This window comes from Rhinatrema bivittatum, chromosome 1 (genome assembly GCF_901001135.1).
Source record: "Rhinatrema bivittatum chromosome 1, aRhiBiv1.1, whole genome shotgun sequence".
In the NCBI taxonomy this organism is placed as follows: domain Eukaryota; kingdom Metazoa; phylum Chordata; class Amphibia; order Gymnophiona; family Rhinatrematidae; genus Rhinatrema; species Rhinatrema bivittatum.
In genome coordinates this window covers 399,144,732-399,165,391 of record NC_042615.1, presented here as the reverse complement: position 1 = coordinate 399,165,391, position 20,660 = coordinate 399,144,732, and the positions used below count along the sequence as shown (strand labels likewise).

The following is a 20,660-nucleotide window of genomic DNA, read 5'->3' as shown; positions in this document are numbered from 1 at the left end:
TATCTGCTGTCATGGTCTATACATATATGTTTATGCAAATTAACCAAAAAATTAGAAAAAAAAAATCTGAATAGAAGTGGACATTTAAAATAATGAAAGGGGAAAGAAAGCCTTTAGAGCATGTAAAAGTAGGAAGAATCAGGAAAATTAAAATGGAAAATATATTGCTAAAGTCAGCAAACCTAATTCTAAAAAGGTTCTTTAAGTCAAATAACATTAACAATAAAAGATTAATATTATAGATCATTTTGTGTATAAAACAGGAAACATTACTTGAAGCAGAGACAACACAGTGCTGCCAAACAACTTTTTTCCCCTAGTACTTTTGGTAGAATGATTGCTAGAGAAAAATAAGGGCACTGGACATTAACATAAGCAGAATCCAGTTTGCATAATCTGGGGGTGGATACAAAAAGACTATAAAAAAATCAAGATGTGACTCAGACCAGATGAAATTCATCTGAGGTACTATGCTATACCACTGCTTTTCAAGAATCAATTTCGGACCATGAGGGTTCCTCAACACTGACGAAGGGCAAATGTAACAACCATATTCAAAAAACAGGAAACAGAAACAAGTAATTATAGACTAGTCTATAATTGAAGGGAAATGCTAGAAGCTGCAATGAAGGGAAATGCTAGAAGCTGCAATGATAAAAGGAGACTGATGCACATTTGACACAGAGGGGAATGATTACTGAGAATCAGTATGGGTTCTGGAACAGTAGGGCCTACAGGATCAACCTTCTGAGGTTTTATGAGAATTTGGCCACAAATATGATATGGGAAACATGACTCATATAATTTATCTGGGCTGTGGTAAAACTTCTGATAGAATACCACATAAACAGCTCCTTTTCAAATTAAGAAAGATGGAGAGTAACGAAAATATTTATAAGTGGGTTAGACAGTGACTTAAGGGGAGGCTACAGTAGGTCACAAGTAATGAGTATCTAACTGAAGTGGGATTCCACCAGGTTCTGTATTGGGACCACTATTTAAATACTTTTATGATCATCATCTTTAAATTATACCAATCTGTCATATTTTAAGTACTGACTTTATAGAGGTACACGGATAATGGACATAGATAATTTAGACAAACAGAAAACTAGCAGATAGGGAACAAAATACCCTGTAATACTTTGCAAAAAAAAAACAACCAACATCTCATTTCTGTAACATATTGGGTTTCTTTCAAAATAGCTGTGATATCAACGTTGCTCTTCTGTCAGCATCATCTACCCTCAGGAAGAGAGAACTGCTCTGAAATTTGCACATTTCAGCCAGTAGATGGTGATGGAAGATGGCAAAAAGGCCATAGCTGGAGTCAGAGGATCTCTTTCTTGAGGCCTACATAAAAAATTGGGATGGGGTACTGGAAGCCTTTCACTTTACTGTGATTTACTTGTATATTTGGGGAACATCACCCTTTGCATTAATCTGCTCATTTTACTCTGTCTTGATAAAGGGATTATAGCTTTCAAACGTTAATCAGAAAAATATTGTTATGCCAATAAAATAGTATCAGCTATAAATTTTTGCTGATCTGTATTTCATTAGAAAGGTATAACTCAGTGTTAAAAATTACAGTGCAACAGGCATATTATAAAAAACCTAAGTATCAGTGTTTCAGACAAAAAAGGGATAGTGAAAACATTTGACAAACTAAAATATTATACAAGTGGAACTGGCTGTATACCACTGCACAAAATAATTCACTTACACTCTTGGCTTTTTCTAAGTACTTTTTGTATCTCTCTTCCATTTGTTTCATATCTTCTTCTTTCTTTCGTAAGGCTTCTTGTAATTCTTCTATTCTAAGTGCTTCAGATGAAAACAAATATATATGGTGACATTAACACAAAGTACATCATCAATATTGCTTTATAATAAGATGAACTTCAAATTACAATTTCATTGTCATCATCAAGTGCACCTTTTCAGGAGAAAGTTGGCAACTATGGTACATATGAAAAAAGTCAACAAATATTGATGTGAGTATTATTGTTAACTGGCAAAGTTAAAAAAAATACACTATACCCTAATCTTTTTGTTGAAATGTTTACAGCTACAATCTAACATTAATTTGGCTTGGGTTCCCAAAAAAAGTAAATTTGATAGCCACTCAACTTTACATAATTGTTTCTGCTCAAGAGAGGCAGAGGACGGGAAAGTAAAGGATCCTCCTTGTCAAGAATGATTATTAAATTTAATATCCCACCATGCATAAAATATTACAGCGAGTTACAACCAATAAGACATATAATAAAGCAATCTAAGTGATAATAAATATTGCCAAATAAATTAAAATGCAAAAAAATAAAAATTAGCTAAAAACCCCCCAGTTACTCTTATAAAAACCAACTGAATCCCCAATTACTCCTAACCACAGAGCTCAATAAATAAATTGCCTCCATTTAGGAACAAAGCTAAAGTGATGCTTCAGGGGTGTAGAATTCCAGATATTCAGTGCAAAACAACTAAATGCAGATTGTCTTGTACATTGCGATCATGCTTAGAAATGGATGAAATTGCTAAAAGTCATTATTGAGAATATCTTAGGGATCTGCTCGATCATTGGAGCTTACTGACACTATTATAATTCTAGTCCTATTAGTCGGCCATTGTTATGACAAACATACATGTAAATTCAATTAATGTATCTATAAGTGTACATATGCAATATACACATCTCATTTCTCTTAAATCCCATTGTCCCTTGAAGTTACAAAAGGATATTCTAAGAACAATACGTCCTTGTGCAATAATTTCTCATTTATATTATTATTCAGGGGCAGTTCTATAATGAGGCAGGGTGAGGCGACAGCTTCAGGTGGCAGAATTTTGAGGCGGCAAAAAATGCCCCTCTCAGAACACCACTGTGGTGTCTGCCTCACCCTGCCTGCCCCTTCTGTGGCTGCTGACCCAGGTGCAATGCCAGAAAAGAGGAGGGTGACTGCTGTGGGCTGGCGGCGTGGAGCAAGGATGCAGATGCCGCTGCCACCAGAGGCCAGGCCAGCAGAGTAGAGCAAAGATTCTGGGGGCCAGCCCGGCAGCAACTGAAGGGAGGAAGGGCAGGGGGGCAGAGCAACAGGGGGCGGTGCAAGGGGGTGCCATCTCATCATTCACCTCAAGCGGCAGATTGCCTTGAGCCGCCCCATTACTATTCAATTCAGAATGGATTTATTAATGACGATGGAGTGACCCACAGTGGCAAAGCCACGGGTGGGCAGCTGCCCACCCAATTTGAACCCAGGCCCACCCAACTGGAACCGGAAATGGAGCACTGGACCTGCAAGGCTGTCACGGGATCTCATCTCCGCACGGCGAAGAGGAGGACCCAGGGCTAGCGCGCAATTCCGTGCATTTGCATGGATCCTACAGCCGTATGGCCCACCGATCTTCCTATTTTGGGGGGAGGGGAGGGAGCAGAAGCGCCACACACAGCTTCCGCTTCCTCCCCTCCCCCCCCTAAGCAGGAAGATCGGTGGGTCGTACAGCCCAAAGATAGCAGGAGGCCGGTGGCAGGAGGCGAGGCCAACTGATCTTACTGCTTGGGAGGGGGAGGAAGCGGAAGCTGTGCACGGGCTTGAATGTGTATGCATGAGTGAGAATGGGAGCCTGGGTGTTTTATCTTATGTGCCTGCCTCTGGGCAGGTTCAAGTTGCACGCGCCGGCAGGCTGCCAGCATGCAATCCTTCGACACAGCGGCATGGCCGCTATGTCGGAGGCCTCTGGCCCCGCCCCTTTAGTAAAGCCCTGGGACTTACACACGTCCCGGGGCTTTACGCATGTCACCGGGCCTTTTTAAAATAGGCCCGGTGTGCGTAACCTTTTTTAAATCCGGCCCATACTGAATTAGCTACTGCATTATTCACAATATGCCCCCAATAAGGAATAACAAACCCAGATTCAAATCCCTCCAACAAAAACTTAGCATATTCTTTTTTATTATATTTTTCTAACCAAGGTTTCATAGCTCACAATTTAACCACTATTGGAGCACACTGAAATATCATTTCATTATTTTGCTGATTGCACACCACCAACCTGTCCCTGCTTTCCACATTTAAAAGCTGGATGATTGGTTGCACAATTTGCACAGGCGTGATAACCAATCTATTGAATTTCCAACAAATTTCAGCCCCTCCAATCTGCTATTGTCCGAGACCCACCATTGTTGCTCTGGTTCGAAAGGACCTTCCCGCAACCGAAGCTGCCCCAATCTGCTCTTTACTTCCAATTAAACTTGTCTGCACCTGACTCCTGAGTCATATGTAACAGCCAAAGGTTTACATCCTGCATACCCCCAAGACAAAAGTTTATTCTTGTTTATTTTTTAAATTCATCATCCCTCTTTCTCCTTTTCCTAATTTCCCTTTTCTTCTTTCGGCCCACTAGCAATTTAAAAATATCCATGTCCTTGTGCTTCCTAACATTTTCTCTCAAATATTTTGGAACTGATTCCCACAGTTCCATTAAATTAACTAAAGCAGGAAGACCTTTCTATGGTATCTTATCATTATTACCCTGACTCAATGTGTAAGGAGAATTTTAGGCAAGCTAGTTAGTTCTCCGGAAGACTTTGTACCGCAAAAAAACAGCTATGGATCAGAACAGACTCCAATGATTAATAAGAATGAATCAATATACTGCATATAATTTAAATACAAAAATTGTACAAAGGCATGACACTTTTCCCCATTTGTTCCCTCATGCCTGAGTCTTTCTGGCACCAATATGCTGATAAAGAGCAGGGATGGCCCCAAGGAACATTTGGTGTCCCTGGGAACATCAATCTGCTATTGTCCGAGACCCACCATTTGGTATTTCTTTATCACCTGGGAAGATCAAATGCTAAAGACTAACACAACAATAAGCTCATAATGAGTTAATACAATTGATGCCTTTTACCAAATGGGAGATCAAAGGACTGGTACTGAAATGCCTTTGAAACATCTAATTTGCACAGGGATATGTGAGACATAGTATTTGCTTATTTTAGCTGGATGAGCTGAAAGGAACACAGAGCAAGTTGTTCTTTCAGAGACCCTGGGCCAGAGTCCTCCAGATTTCCTATGAACACTGGCTTATATAGAGGAGGGCATATAAGGAAGGTGTTCTGTTCTTTTGTTCTTTATTATTCTTTGATTAATGTTCTATCTTTATTTCTATCTGTCTCCTATTTACAGGTATTGATTTATGTACAGCTTACTGTGATATTGTATTCAATATTGATATTACTTTAGTGATTTATTATCCATATATTTACAACATTTAGTAAACTGAGTTTTGTTTTTGCAATATTTGTTTCTGCGTGTTCTATGACATAGTATATCCCTCACACCCATTGTGCACAACATCAACCACATATCACTAGAAGAAGATGATGTACTACCATCAGAACTAGTTGAGTGCTCTGGACTATCCCTTCTTCTATTATTCTTCTTCTTGTCCCTCTTCTTAGCTTTGCTCTTTTGACTTGCTTTGCTTATATCCTCAGTCTGCATACCCATATGCATCATACCCAAACTTCCATCTACAGTGGCCCCCATTCTAACAGACAGACTTAAAGCCTCATAATTGTAAAAAAAAAAAAAAAAAAAAAAAAAAGACTCCATTCGCTGACTACCTACCGTGGAAGTACTTGCTGGACAATCATCGCCTTCTTCTTGCACAATTTTCAGATTGCCCTTCTTGATCATATCCACCCATTTCTGACAGAACTGCCAGTTAGAAAAACATTACTACCCCCATCCCGCTCTCCTCCCACACTCTGTCATCAGATAAACCTCCTCTCTGCACAATACCCCCTTCCCTAACCCAATTCATATTACTAGCATATTGATTATCCTCCACTGCAACATCCTTATATAAATTTGCCCCTCTACTTCTGGCTCCCCTAATTCTACTTCACCCCCCTTTTTCCTGATGGTATATAGTCTGACTCCCGTCTTCTTCAATCCTATTTTATAAGGTATCACACCATTATCTACCATTCCTCTTCCTCTGCTTACTACCCTTCCCAGTCTGTTCAACACTGCACCTCTGTACTTCCAGCTCTCCTATCCTCTATTTGTTCAGTACTATCCCCACTCATAACCCTGTAATTATTGCATGCTTGTGACTTTGTGTGTAAATATCTTTATTGGCACATACAGAAAGAAAAATAGAACAGAAACAATACATGACAATTTTCCACATTTTCCAATATAACTTCAATATAAAATTGTCATTCTCAAAATCATCTACCACCCTGTCCCCCCTAACCCACCCACCCCACAAATCACCGATATAAGATCAGCCTCTATAATATTGCTTATATACAGCAAACAAATCAAAGCAAAACCCCTCCATGTATAACACAACTAATAATGGCTCCCATGTACCATAGCACAATCTTCAACACTCCCTTACCCAAAGGAAGTCCATAAATCAGTATATTACAAATACTTACAGGTCGATACTGTAACGTGCGGTTGAAGATTTCCCGTCTGTAACGTGCTGGGAGCGCACAATTCGGACGCGTAAGGCGATACAGTCTCCAGTTTCACGCGTCCTTAGTGCTTCTTAAAACAGACGCATAACCCTTTCCGCACGCAGCATGTATATGATAAGTAAATGAACGAATTAGCCGTATAATGAAGGAATTAGCTATTCCCCTCCGATACTGTGACGCGCGCTCAGATTATCTCCTTTGTAACCCGCTATTTTGCCGCATCCTTAACCTGTTAGTTTACCGCTACCCTCTACTTGGTGTTAGTGTGGTGTTCGAAAATTAAAACGGGAATAAAGTGTAAAAAATGGTGTAAAAAAAGTGTAAAAACATTGCTTACCTGCCCTGGCCCCGTCTGGTCTCCGGTGCAGCCCCAGTCCTGTCTCCTCCTCCCGAAGCAAAAAAAAAAACAAACCGAAAAAGTAGCAAGGCTCGGGCCTGCTACGGTAGTCCCTTCTCCCTTCTCCTCTCCTCCCGATTTCGGCGCTCAAGGCGGCCGGGTGGGCGTGCATTCATCCAGGCAGAGGGAGCCGGCGGCGAAAGCGGCCTCCGGCTCCCTCTGCCTGGATGAATGCACGGCCCCCGCCGGCAGCGAATGAATGCCCGTGCGATTTCGGCGCTCAAGGCGTGACGTCACGTCATGTGACTGCCTTGAGCGCCGAAATCGCACGGGCATTCATTCGCTGCCGGCGGGGGCCGCTGGATGAATGCACGGCCCCCGCCGGCAGCGAATGAATGCCCGTGCGATTTCGGCGCTCATGCCTTGAGCGCCGAAATCGCACGGGCATTCATTCGCTGCCGGCGGGGGCCGTGCATTCATCCAGGCAGAGGGAGCCAGAGGCCGCTTTCGCCGCCGGCTCCCTCTGCCTGGATGAATGCACACCCACCCGGCCGCCTTGAGCGCCGAAATCGGAAGGAGAGGAGAAGGGAGAAGGGACTATCGTAGCAGGCCCGAGCCTTGCTACTTTTTCAGTTTTGTTTTTTTTTTTTTTGCTTCGGGAGGAGGAGACAGGACTGGGGCTGCACCGGAGACCGGACGGGGCCAGGGCAGGTGAGCGGGGGCTGGGGGATAGTTTGCCGAGCATCGGGAAACATAACTGCCCACTTCCTGGTACCTGTCATTTCAAATGTCATTTGAAATGACAGATACCAGCGCGGCCGTGAAGCGTTAGGCCCGCGAACCCAGGATACTGTATAGGCGCTCTATACAGTAAAATGGGTTGCGCGGGCCTAACGCTTGCCTAAGGCTTCGCAGCCGCGGCATGCATTTGCATGCAATTAGAAGAGAGTATAGAGCGGTAGGTGAAGAGAACTGTGTGTGCGGGGAACGAGGGTGCGCCTGACACTGCCGCACTGTTTCTACCGCGGCCTTAGAGTATCGACCCATAAGTTAGGAATCTTGCTTCTGAAATTGTAACTTGATACGTTCTGGCAATAGTTCTAAAATTGGACCCCACACATGGAAGAAGGTGTGAGTATTTTGTCAGGCTTGCAAGAGATGGGATTTATAATCCAATGTAAGTAAACTTATCTCTGAATGCCAAAAGGCCTTCCTAGGAGACTCAGTGGAAATCCATTTAGTTAGCAGGCATTTCTTAGCAATTGCGAAACCTTTGTGAACTGTGACCCCCAAGGCCTGCCAAACAAATCCATAATACCTATACCCAAAAGACACACTGAGGCTTTGCATGGAATGGCAATAAAAATAGAATTCAGTGTGGAAAGTACATCCTTCCAAAATGTACTTATCATGGTGCATTCCCAGATGCAATGTATATAAGAGGCATTTGAAGCAGAACATTTCAAGCAAGCAACCAATTAAGCAATACCCATTCGAAAGGCTAGCATAGGAGATACCACTATCCTATATAAACCCGGAGATGTTGATACAGCAAAGCGGCAGAGATAATTTATTTATTTATTTTATTTAGCATTTTGTATATACCGAGGTATAGCAGAGTTGCCTTCACTCCGGTTTACATTTACAACAAACCTGTTACATTTAAAGTAATTTAACAGCAAAAACGGCAAAAATTGGTATAGAACAATAGCATAAACATAATAGCTCTACATGCATCCAAGGAACCTTCCAGCATCTCTGAAGCCACCAACCTCTCCTAAGTCAGCCTCCCACTTAGCTGCAAGAGTATCCATAATGGTATATGTGACTTGTTTTTGCAGATATCTATGCACGTGTGAGAGATTAAACTGCTTGCTACGATATATACACAATTTTTGAAAAGCACTTGAGGTGAAAGGTACCCCTTCCAGTTGCTGTATTGTGGTAACATAGCTCCACAGTTGCTTATATGCCAAGAAATCTTGCTGCCGGAAACCCAGTGATTGTTGACATAACTCAAAAGTATACATTTTACCTAGTTGAATATTGATTAAAATAAAAACCAACTTAAAGTATCAAAACCTTTCTGCTGGAGTGCAGGAAAGCAGCTATGACTTTGCCCTGGTAGAAAGTGCAGGTTACCACACAATGGGAGCCACAAAGAGACCTTCCAGGATAAGCCCAAGTGCTGCTGCAGCCCTCTCCATTCCTGCTGCATGCTATGCACTAGGAGATTAGAATGCACAGCAGGAAGTAACTCAGATCTATCAGATCAGCACTCAATCGCTACATGCCAAGCTCCACATAAACACTAGAGGACACAAGCCAATCTCAGACAGTTCTCATTAAACATCCCAAATTATAATATAAAAAATTAGGACATAAGAACATAAGAAAATGCCATAATGGGTCAGACCAAGGGTCCATCAAGCCCAGCATCCTGTTTCCAACAGTGGCCAATCCAGGCCATAAGAACCTGGAAAGTACCCAAAAACTAAGTCTATTCCATGTTACCATTGCTGATGGCAGTGGCTATTCTCTAACAGGCCAATCCTGTAAAGTGCGGCCGCGTTTACCCTGCTCCTAAGCCGCTTTTTACTCCGTTTTCGGCCGCGTTAGCCCTTCCTGCGATCCCGAATCCCCTTTAACCTACTCCTACCGCGTCCTAAATTCCCCGGGCAACCCCTTCCGCACGCGGCATGTATATTGCATGCAAACGAGCGAATTAGCTATTCCCTAGCATCCCGAAACCCGCACCCCGACTATCGCTAGTTTTCCCTGCCGTTTTGTCGCGCGTTTAACCTGCAAACTTACCGCCTACCCTGACCCCTGCGGTAGAGGCAGGGGTAAGGGTAGATGGCAAGCTTTCCCCCAGCCCCCGCTCACCTGCCCCGGCCGCGATCATGGGTGCCGGTCTCCGTGGCAGCCCCAGTCCTCTCCCCTGCTCCCGAAGCCAAAAAAAAAGCGAAAAAAACGTTGCAGCCCCCCTCCGATGTCCGGACTGGGGCTGCCACGGAGACTGCAACGGCAAAGCGACTTTTCGTTTTTTTTTTGCTTCGCCGCTGTCAGTGTCCCCCCTCCTCTCGGAGCAGGGCGCGAAAAGCAGCCTTGCTCCAGGAGGAGGGGGGACACTGACATCGGCGAAGCAACGGCGAAGACAGCGGCGAAGCAACGGCGAAACTACTTTTCAGTGTCCCCCCTCCTTTCGGAGCAGGGCGCGAAAAGCCGCCTTGCTCCGGGAGGAGGGGGGACACTAGCAACGGTGAAGCAGCGGCGAAGCAACGGCGAGCGACTATTCGTTTTTTTTTTTGCTTCGCCGCTGTCAGTGTCCCCCCTCCTCTCGGAGCAGGGCGCGAAAAGCAGCCTTGCTCCGGGAGGAGGGGGGGCACTGACAGCGGGGAAGCAACGGCGAAGCAAAAAAAAAAACCAAAAGCAATTTTGGGTTTTTTTTTTCCAAAAGTGACTTACTTTTGGGATCTGTCAAGATCCCAAAAGTAAGTCGCTTTTGGACGCCTGCCAACTTACTTTTCTGAAGCCATCATCAGGAACCCATGCGATCGTAGCTCCTCCCGACGAAGATGGTCGCCTGCACAGGGAAAGCGTGCAATTGGCCGCTGAAGACGTGACTTCACGATGTCACGTCTTCAGCGGCCAATTGTACGCTTCCCCCGTGCAGGCGACCATCTTCGTCGGGAGGAGCTACGATCGCATGGGTTCCTGATGATGGCTTCAGAAAAGTAAGTTGGCAGGCGTCCAAAAGCGACTTACTTTTGGGATCTTGACAGATCCCAAAAGTAAGTCGCTTTTGGAAAAAAAAAAATTGTCGCTTTTGGAAAAAAAAAAAAAAATTGCTTTTGGTTTTTTTTTTTGCTTCGCCGTTGCTTCCCCGCTGTCAGTGCCCCCCCTCCTCCTGGAGCAAGGCTGCTTTTCGCGCCCTGCTCCGAGAGGAGGGGGGACACTGAAAAGTCGTTTCACTGTTGCTTCTGCGCTGTCTTCGCCGTTGCTTCCTGGTATGTCATTTCAAATGACATTTGAAATGAGAGATACCAGCGTGGCGTGAAGCCTTAGGCCCGCGCACCCAGGATACTGTATAGGCGCTCTATCCAGTATCCTGGGTTGCGCGGGCCTAAGGCTTTTCGGACGCGGTTTACATTTACATATAATTAGGGTTCAGGATCGAGCGGTAGGTGAGCTGCACTGTGCGGGCGGTAACCGCGGGTGCCGTAGGCACTAACGCAGCTCTTCGTACCGCTCGGTACTGGATTGGCCCGTAAGTGATCTTAATAGCAGATAATGGACTTCTCCTCCAAGAACTTATCCAATCCTTTTTTAAACAACGCTATACTAACTGCACTAACTACATCCTCTGGCAACAAATTCCAGAGTTTAATTGTGCGTTGAGTAAAAAAGAACTTTCTCCGATTAGTTTTAAATGTGCCCAATGCTAACTTCATGGAGTGCCCCCTAGTTTTTCAATTATCCGAAAGAGTAAATAACCGATTCACATCTACCCCTTCTAGAACTCTCATAATTTTAAACATCTCTATCATATCCCCCCTCAGCCATCTCTTCTCCAAGCTGAAAAGTCCTAACTACTTTAGTCTTGCCTCATAGGGGAGCTGTTCCATTCCCCTTATTTTGGTAGCCCTTCTCTGTACCTTCTCCATCGCAATTATATCTTTTTTGAGATGCGGCGACCAGAATTGTACACAGTATTCAAGGTGCGGTCTCACCATGGAGCGATACAGAGGCATTATGACATTTTCCGTTTTATTCACATTTCCCTTTCTAATAATTCCCAAAATTCTGTTTGCTTTTCTGACTGCCGCAGCACACTGAACCCACTATTTCAATGTGTTATCCACTATGACGCCTAGGTCTCCTTCTTGGGTTGTAGCACCTAATATGGAACCCAACATTGTGTAATTATAGCATGGGTTATTTTTCCCTATATGCATCACCTTGCACTTATCCACATTAAATTTCATCTGCCATTTGGATGCCCAATTTTCCAGTCTCACAAGGTCTTCTTGCAATTTATCACAATCTGCTTGTGATTTAACTACTCTGAACAATTTTGTGTCATCTGCAAATTTGATTATCTCACTTGTCGTATTTCTTTCCAGATCATTTATAAATATATTGAAAAGTAAGGGTCCCAATACAGATCCCTGAGGCACTCCACTGTCCACTCTCTTCCACTGAGAAAATTGTCCATTTAATCCTACTCTCTGTTTCCTGTCTTTTAGCCAGTTTGCAATCCACGAAAGGATATCGCCACCTATCCCATGACTTTTTACTTTTTCTAGAAGCCTCTCATGAGGAACTTTGTCAAATGCCTTCTGAAAATCCAAATATACTACATCTACCGGTTCACCTTTATCCACGTGTTTATTAACTCCTTCAAAAAAGTGAAGCAGATTTGTGAGGAAAGACTTGCCCTGGGAAAAGCCATGCTGACTTTGTTCAATTAAACCATGTCTTTCTATATGTTCTGTGATTTTGATGTTTGGAACACTTTCCACTATTTTTCCTGACACTGAAGTCAGGCTAACCGGTCTGTAGTTTCCCGGATCGCCCATGGAGCCCTTTTTAAATATTGGGGTTACATTTGCTATCCTCCAGTCTTCAGGTACAATGGATGATAGGTTACAAATTTTTACTAATAGGTCTGAAATTTCATTTTTTAGTTCCTTCAGAACTCTGGGGTGTCTACCATCCGGTCCAGGTGATTTACTACTCTTCAGTTTGTCAATCAGGCCTACCACATCTTCTAGGTTCACCATGATTTGATTCAGTCCGTCTGAATCATTACCCATGAAAACATTCGCCATTACGGGTACCTCCCCAACATCCTCTTTAGTAAACACCGAAGCAAAGAAATCATTTAATCTTTCTGCAATGGCCTTATCTTCTCTAAGTGCCCCTTTAACCCCCTCGATCATCTAACGGTCCAACTGACTCCCTCACAGGCTTTCTGCTTCGGATATATTTAAAAAAGTTTTTACTGTGAGCTTTTGCCTCTACAGCCAACTTCTTTTCAAATTCTCTCTTAGCCTGTCTTATCACTGTCTTACATTTAACTTGCCAACGTTTATGCTTTATCCTATTTTATTTATTAAACATTTTTATATACCGAAATTCATGTAGGAAAGTTACAAATCACTTCGGTTTACATTAAAACATTAACAAGCATGTAAGAATGCGATTACATCGAACAGGGAGATAAACTTGGATCAAGGAACTGGGGAAAAAAAGTACAACGAATAACATATAGTAATGAGATTCTTTTATGGAGCTAAGACTAAACCTGGCTAAATATCTAGGTGTTTATTGGATTAAATAGAGTCACGGTTCATGGAGAACAAATTTGGATAGATTGAGGGGATTATTGGCATAGATTAAAAGCTTCTTCTGTTAGATCCTTCTTCCAATTTTTGAATGAAGATCTTTTGGCTAAAATAGCTTCTTTCACCTCCCCTTTTAACCATGCCGGTAATCGTTTTGCCTTCTTTCAACCTTTCTTAATGTGTGGAATACATCTGGACTGTGCTTCTAGAATGGTATTTTTTAACAAAGACCACGCCTCTTGGACATTTTTTACTTTTGTAGCTGCTCCTTTCAGTTTTTTTCTAACAATTTTTCTCATTTTATCAAAGTTTCCCTTTTGAAAGTTTAGCACGAGAGCCTTGGATTTGCACACTGTTCATCTTCCAGTCATTAAATCAAATTTGATCATATTATGATCACTATTGCCAAGCGGCCCCACCACCATTACCTCTCTCACCAAGTCCTGTGCTCCACTGAGAATTAGATCTAAAATTGCTCCCTCTCTCTTCGGATCTTCAACCAATTGCTCCATAAAGCTATCATTTATTCCATCCAGGAACGTTATCTCTCTAGCGTGTCCTGATGATACATTTACCCAGTCAATATAGGGGTAATTGAAGTCTCCCATTATTACCGCACTACCAATTTGGTTAGCTTCCCTAATTTCACTTAGCATTTCACTGTCCATCTCACCATCTTGACCAGGTGGACGGTAGTATACTCCTATCACTATAGTCTTCCCCGACACAAAAGGGATTTCTACCCATAAAGATTCAATTTTGTATTTAGTCTCATGCAGGATGTTTATCCTGTTGGACTCTATGCCATCCCGGACATAAAGTGCCACACCTCCTCCCGGGTGCTCCTCTCTGTCATTGCGATATAATTTGTACCCATTGGTTATCCTCTTTCCACCATGTCTCTGAGATGCCAATTAAGTCTATGTCATCATTCACTGCTATACATTCTAATTCTCTCATCTTACTTCTTAGACTTCTGGCATTAGCATACAAACATTTCAAAGTTTGTTTTTTGTTTGTATTTTCATTCTGCTTTTTAATTGATAGGGATAAGTTAGAATTTTTTTAGCTCAGGTGAGTTTTTAGTTACAGGAACTTGGACTATTTTTCTAATTATTGGAACCTCACTGTCGGGATGCCCTAATTCTAATGCATCATTAGTATCCTTTGAAGATACCTCTCTCTGAACCATGCGCTGCTGAGCGACTGTCGGCTTTCCTCTTTGTTCTAGTTTAAAAGCTGCTCTATCTCCTTTTTGAAGGTTAGCGCCAGCAGTCTGATTCCACCCTGGTTAAGGTGGAGCCCATCCCTTTGGAAGAGACTCCCCCTTCCCCAAAAGGTTCCCCAGTTCCTAACAAAACTGAATTCCTCTTCCTTGCACCATCGTCTCATTCACGCATTGAGACTCCGGAGCTCTGCCTGCCTCTGGTGATCTGTGCGTGGAACAGGGAGCATTTCAGAGAATGCTACCCTGGAGGTTCTGGATTTAAGCTTTCTACCTAAGAGCCTAAATTTGGCTTCCAGAACCTCCCTCCAACATTTTCCTATGTCGTTGCTGCCCACATGTACCATGACAGCCGGCTCCTCCCCAGCACTGTCTAAAATCCTATCTAGGTGACGCGTGAGGTCCGCCACCTTCGCACCAGGTAGGCATGTTACCAGGTGATCCTCACGCCCACCAGCCAACCAGCTATCTACATTCCTAATAATCGAATCACCAACTATGACGGCCGACCTAACCCTTCCCTCCTGGGCAGTAGGTCTTGGGGAGATATCCTCAGTGCGAAAGGATAATGCATCAGCTGGAGAGCAGGTCCTTGCTACAGGATCCTTTCCTACTGCACCTGGTTGGTGCTCTGCCTTCATGAGACCTTCTTCCACCAAGGCAGCACCAGGGCTGCCAGTCTGAAGCTGGGACTTGACTACTATGTCCCTGAAGGTCTCATCTATATACCTCTCTGTCTGGCTCAGCTCCTCCAGGTCTACCACTCTAGCCTCCAGAGATCGGACTCGTTCTCTGAGAGCCAGGAGCTCTTTGCATCACATGCACATGTACAACTTCTCACCGGTGGGTAAAAAATCATACATGTGACACTCTGCAAAAGACTGGGAAGCCCCCCTCTTGCTGCTGGACTGCTGCCTTCATCTAAATTTTGATCAGTTCCTAGTTAAGTTTTAGGTTGCTATGGGAGTAGGAATGTGTCTAATGTCCTTTAAATATATTAGTGAATTCACTATGTGTCTGGTAGTGGCCTACCGGGGTCTGATCGAATTCTCAATAAAGTTTTTGTTGATTTTTTTTTTGAAAGTGGCACCTGCCTATAAATTAAGGGATGAGCTAGGGGTGGGTGGGCGAGGGGTGGGAGGGTTGGGAAATACAAACAGTCTAACTTCAGTTAGTTTTCCTGAGTGACTCACTGCTCTCTTGATTAACAAATGTTGGTCCCTATTCAAACCCAATCACACTACCTCAACACCTTTCCAAGGTGAGTAACTGAGCTGAACTATTCAACTTTTTTACTTAGGTATATACTGCTCCTAGTCTCCTAGTGAATAAACAAGTCTAACTTGTTTATTCACTGCCTTTCTGACTATTAAAGGCACAAACACACCAAATAATATTCCCAGATAGTTAACTTTGCCCCAGTACTTTTAAAAAAGACAATGTCCCAAGCAAAAACTTACAGATTCCTTTCAGCCACCAGCAAGGTGATCCTCTCCTCTCAGTGTTCCCACTGGAATGTAAAAAATCATAAAACCCCAACCCTCCTCAGTAATGGGGATTGCCAGCCTGGAGATGGCTATGAGTGCTCATTTCTTTCACCAAATAAAGGCGGTACAAACTGTCAGTAGGGATTAGAGGTCATCTTTTGTCGACATAACTGGCAGTATTTGTAAAGTATGTAACAATTTAGGAAGCAGCATCATTTTGAGCAAGGCAATCCTGCCAACTATATTCAGTGGTAGATTCATCCATTTGTTAGTTTTGCATTTAAAAGTGGTTATGATCGGGTTAACATTACAGTTATACCATTGCAGAAAGTCACGGTGAACATAAACCCCCAAATATTTTAATAGATGTCTTGACTACTCCAAAGGGAAACCTTCCCGAAACTCTTCCAATCCGTCTGTCAAAGCCAGCACTTCAGATTTCAGTATTTATTTTCCAATGGTACAGGCAATTTTCAGGTTTTAAAATTGTGAGGATATACTGCAAATGCTGATTAGCTTCAGGCAAAAAAAACAAAATGGCATCAGGAAAGAAAAAAGCCTGAAAGATTATTATGATGAATTAAATCAATACGCTGCAGATATTCAGCTAACAGCTGGGTTAATGGTTCCAACACTAGGATAAAAAGAAGAGGGGATAAAGGACATCCTTGCCAGGTGCCCAGAGTTAGATAAAATGGGGGAGATATATGGCCATTAACACAGATGCTAGCAGAGGGGTTACTATATAGTACTTTAATTGCTTAAGAAATGTAACCCTGAAAACCCATCCTATGTAATATACTTTCTAAGAAAGACCAATCAACTATCAAATGCTTTTTCTGCATCAAATCCGATGATGCCTACTCATACACAAAGTTTGCAGAACCACCAATCCGAATGTTCATACTAGATTTTCTTCTCTTGACAAACCCAGCTAGCCTATATAAATAACATCTGGCAAGACTAGGTTCAAACGATTGGCTAGGATTTTGGCATACAATTTAATATCAATATTTAACAATATGGGTCGTATGAGGAGGCTAGATGTGGGTCTCTCCCCGGTTTCTGTAATGCTATATTGTGGGCTAACTTCACAGTATCCGGCATGGCCCCTGATCTATCAGGGCTTGGAACAGATTTTTAAGTGAGTCCACTACATCCGGGTTCATTGATTTGTAAAAAAACCAAAACAAAACAAAACAAAAAAAACCTGCCGTTAACCCATTGGGCCCAGGCGACTTCAAAGGCTTAAGTTCCAAAATTGCCGTTTGAATTTCTATAGCATTGATGGGGCGATTCAAAAACTCCACTTGTCAGTTCAATAGAGTTGGTAAAGAAGTTCCCTTCAAGTAATCGTCTTGCAACATCTGATCAGTATCTTCTTTGGAATAGAGAGAATGATAGTAATCCCTAAAAATTCTCCCAATTCCTTCTAAGGAGTTAAGGATGACTATGGTAATTTAGTTAAGAGTGGAAATGAGGAACCTGAACCAGCTTATGTAGACTGGCCAACAGCCTCCCGACTTTGTTACCATTTACATACAATCTATGTTTAAGGGAGGACATTGCTCTCTGATGCAATTTATCATTAAGAATATTCTGGAGAGACCAAAAGGTCAGAATTCGACTGTATAAACACAAGCGTTTTGTCTCCTTAACCTAAGTGGTCAACTCCAAAATCAAGCTCCCTTTTTTTTCGAATCATACATTCAATTATTTCACCTCACAGGCCTGCTTTTGTGGTTTCCCAAAACAGGATAGGCTGAGAGCGATGCTATTGTGACATGTAAATTCCTGCCATTACCCATAGAGAAAATCTTTTACATTTTTGTCTTGAACCAACCACGCCAGCATCCTCCAGGAATTGTTACTAGGCATACTTGCCCCGAACTCCATGATGCATGCCACCAGGCAATAGTCGGATATTACCAAGGGTTCAATCGTTGTCCGAGAGCAATGCTTAAAGTAGTGGATATTAATATATAATCCAAACGAGCTTTAGAGATATGGGATCTGGCTAAATGCATATATTTGGTATGAAGGTATAATGTACGCCATATATTGAGCAATTGTAAAGTATTGCAAAAAAACTGTAATCCCTTAGGCACCTTGCTACAAGATCCTAAATGCTTGGGGATCTATCCAAAATAGAGTCCATGACGCAACTGAGATCGCCCCCTAAGATAATACCAGCCGGACCCAATCCCGTGACCCAGGCTATGAGTTCACAAAGGGGTAGATTTTCAAAGGGATACGCGCGTACCCCCCGAAAACCTACCCCAAACCCCCCCTGCGCGTGCCGAGCATATTTTGCATAGGCTCGGCGGCGTGCGCAAGCCCCGGGACGCACGTAAGTCCCGGGGCTTGCATGGAGAGGCGTGCCGGGGGCCGTGTCGGGGGCGTGGCGGTCGTGACGCAGCGTTTCGGGGGCGTGGCGCAGGGGACGCGACGTTTCGGGGGCGGCACCGCGGGCGTGGTTTCAGCCCAGGGGCGTGGCCGCGCCTTCCGGAACAGCCCCCAGGTCGGGTGATGGCGCGCCAGCAGCCCGCTGGTGCGTGCAGATTTACGTCTGCCTCCGGCAGGCGTAAATCCGGCAATAAAGGTGGGGGGGGGTGGGTTAGGTAGGGGAAGGGAGGGAACAGAGGCATGCTGCGTGGCTCGGCACGCGCAGGCTGCCCAAAATTGGCAGCCTTGCGCGCGCTGATCCCGGATTTTAATGGATACGCGCGTATCTATTGAAATCGCGTGAACAAAAGTACGCGTTCGCGCTAAATTATAAAATCTACCCCAAAATAAACTAGGAGTACAAACATTTGGGCCGTAAATAGTAGCCATAAAATAATGAGCTTCCCCACCAGTTCTCCTAAGACCAGCACAAATCTCTCATGATTAGGAAGGAAATGGTGAATAAAACGGAGGATGTCATAATGCCTCTGTATCTCTCCATGGTGAGACCGCACATTGAATACTGTGTACAATTCTGGTCGCCGCATCTCAAGAATGATATAGCTGCGATGGAGAAGGTACAGAGAAGGGTGACCAGAATGATAAAGGGGACGGAACTGCTCCCCTATGAGGACAGACTAAAGAGGTTAGGTCTGTTCAGCTTGGAGAAGAGACAACTGAGGGGGAATATGATAGAGGTCTTTAAAATCATGAGACGTCTAGAACGGATTAATGTGAATTGGTTATTTACTCTTTCGGATAATAGAAGAACTAGGGGGCACGCCATGAAGTCAGCATGTGGCACATTTAAAACTAATCAGAGAAAGTTCTTTTTCACTCAACGCACAATTAAACTCTGGAATTTATTGCCAGGGGATGTGGTTAGTGCAGTTAGAGTAGCTCGGTTTAAAAAAGGATTGAATAAGTTCTTGGAGGAGAAGTCCATTACTTGCTATTAATTAAGTTGACTTAGAAAATAGCCACTGCTATTACTAGCAACAGTAGCATGGGATAAACTTAGTTTTGGGTACTTGCTAGGATCTTATGGTCTGGATTGGCTACTGTTGGTAACAGGATGCTGGGCTTGATGGACCCTTGGTCTGACCCAGTATTGGCAATTTATGTTCTTATGTTCGCATCACTATTCTCTCACTCTACAAAAGGGACACATTTGTGGATCAGTATTGCCAGTCCCGGACTCAGAGATACTTTGAGAAGCATAGACTTGCCCAACCCATTTGCGCTTTAGCTTCATATGTTCCTTGTGAGTCATTCTTGTAGAAACATGTCTCCTTATAACTTTTGAATACGAGCCAAAACCTTCTCCCTCTTTACAGGGAGCACTGAGAGGAGAGGATCACCTTGCTGGTGGCTGAAAGGAATCAGTAAGTTTTTGCTTGGGGCAATATATTTTTTTAAAGTATTGGAGCAAAGTTAACTATTTGGGAATATTATTTAGTGTGTTTGTGCTTTTAGTAGTCAGTAAGGCAGCAAATAAACAGAATTTAGACTTTTTAAATAGTCAGTCAGTAAGGCAGCTAGTAAGCAGTAGTTAGTGAGTTTGTATATTAAAAACAAAAAAAAAAGAAAAAAGTAGCCAGAAGCTAGAAATAAGCTAGGAGCAAGGTATACCTAAATAAAAAGGTTGAAAAGTTCAGTTTAGTTACTCAAGTTGGAAAGGTGTTGAGGTAGTGTGATTTGGTTTGATTAGGTACCAACATTTGTTAATCAAGAGAGCAGTGAGTCACTCTGGCTGACTAACTGAAGTTAGACTGTTTGAATTTCCCCACCCACCCCTAGCTCATCCTTTAATTTACAGGCAGGTGCCACTTTAAAAAAAAACAAAAAAACACCTTATTGAGAACTTGATCATTCCCCTGTAGGCCACTACTAGACATATACTGAATTCACTAACACATACAAAGGACATTAATTAGACACATTCCTACTCCCATAGCAACCTAAAATTAAGTAGGAACTGAACAAATTTGAGATGAAGGCAGCAGTCCAGCAGCAAGAGGGGGGCTTCCCAGTCTTTTGCATCAAGAGTCACATGTATGATTTTTTTACCCACCGGTGAGAAATTGTACATGTGCATGTGATGCAAAAAGCTCCTGGCTCTCAGAGAACGAGTCTGATCTCTGGAGGCTAGAGTAGCAGACCTGGAGGAGCTGAGGCAGACAGAGAGGTATATAGATGAGATCTTCAGGGACATAGTAGTCAAGTCCCAACTTAACCCTGGTGCTGCCTTGGAGGAAGGTGGTCTCATGATTGGAGAGCATCAACCTGGTATAGCAGGAAAGGATCCTGTAGG

At 43.2% G+C, this 20,660-nt stretch overlaps 1 protein-coding gene across 5 annotated transcripts in view; it reads right to left on the bottom strand.

Moving 5' to 3' along the window:
* The window catches only part of HOOK3 (hook microtubule tethering protein 3), a 1,188,278-nt gene that overhangs the window by 158,645 nt on the left and 1,008,973 nt on the right, over positions 1 to 20,660 (bottom strand). For all 5 annotated transcript variants that reach the window (XM_029601894.1, XM_029601878.1, XM_029601884.1 and 2 more), the window contains one exon: positions 1,727 to 1,827. In XM_029601894.1, coding sequence (XP_029457754.1) covers positions 1,727 to 1,827 — 101 coding nt within the window. The remainder of the gene's footprint in view (positions 1 to 1,726; positions 1,828 to 20,660) is intronic.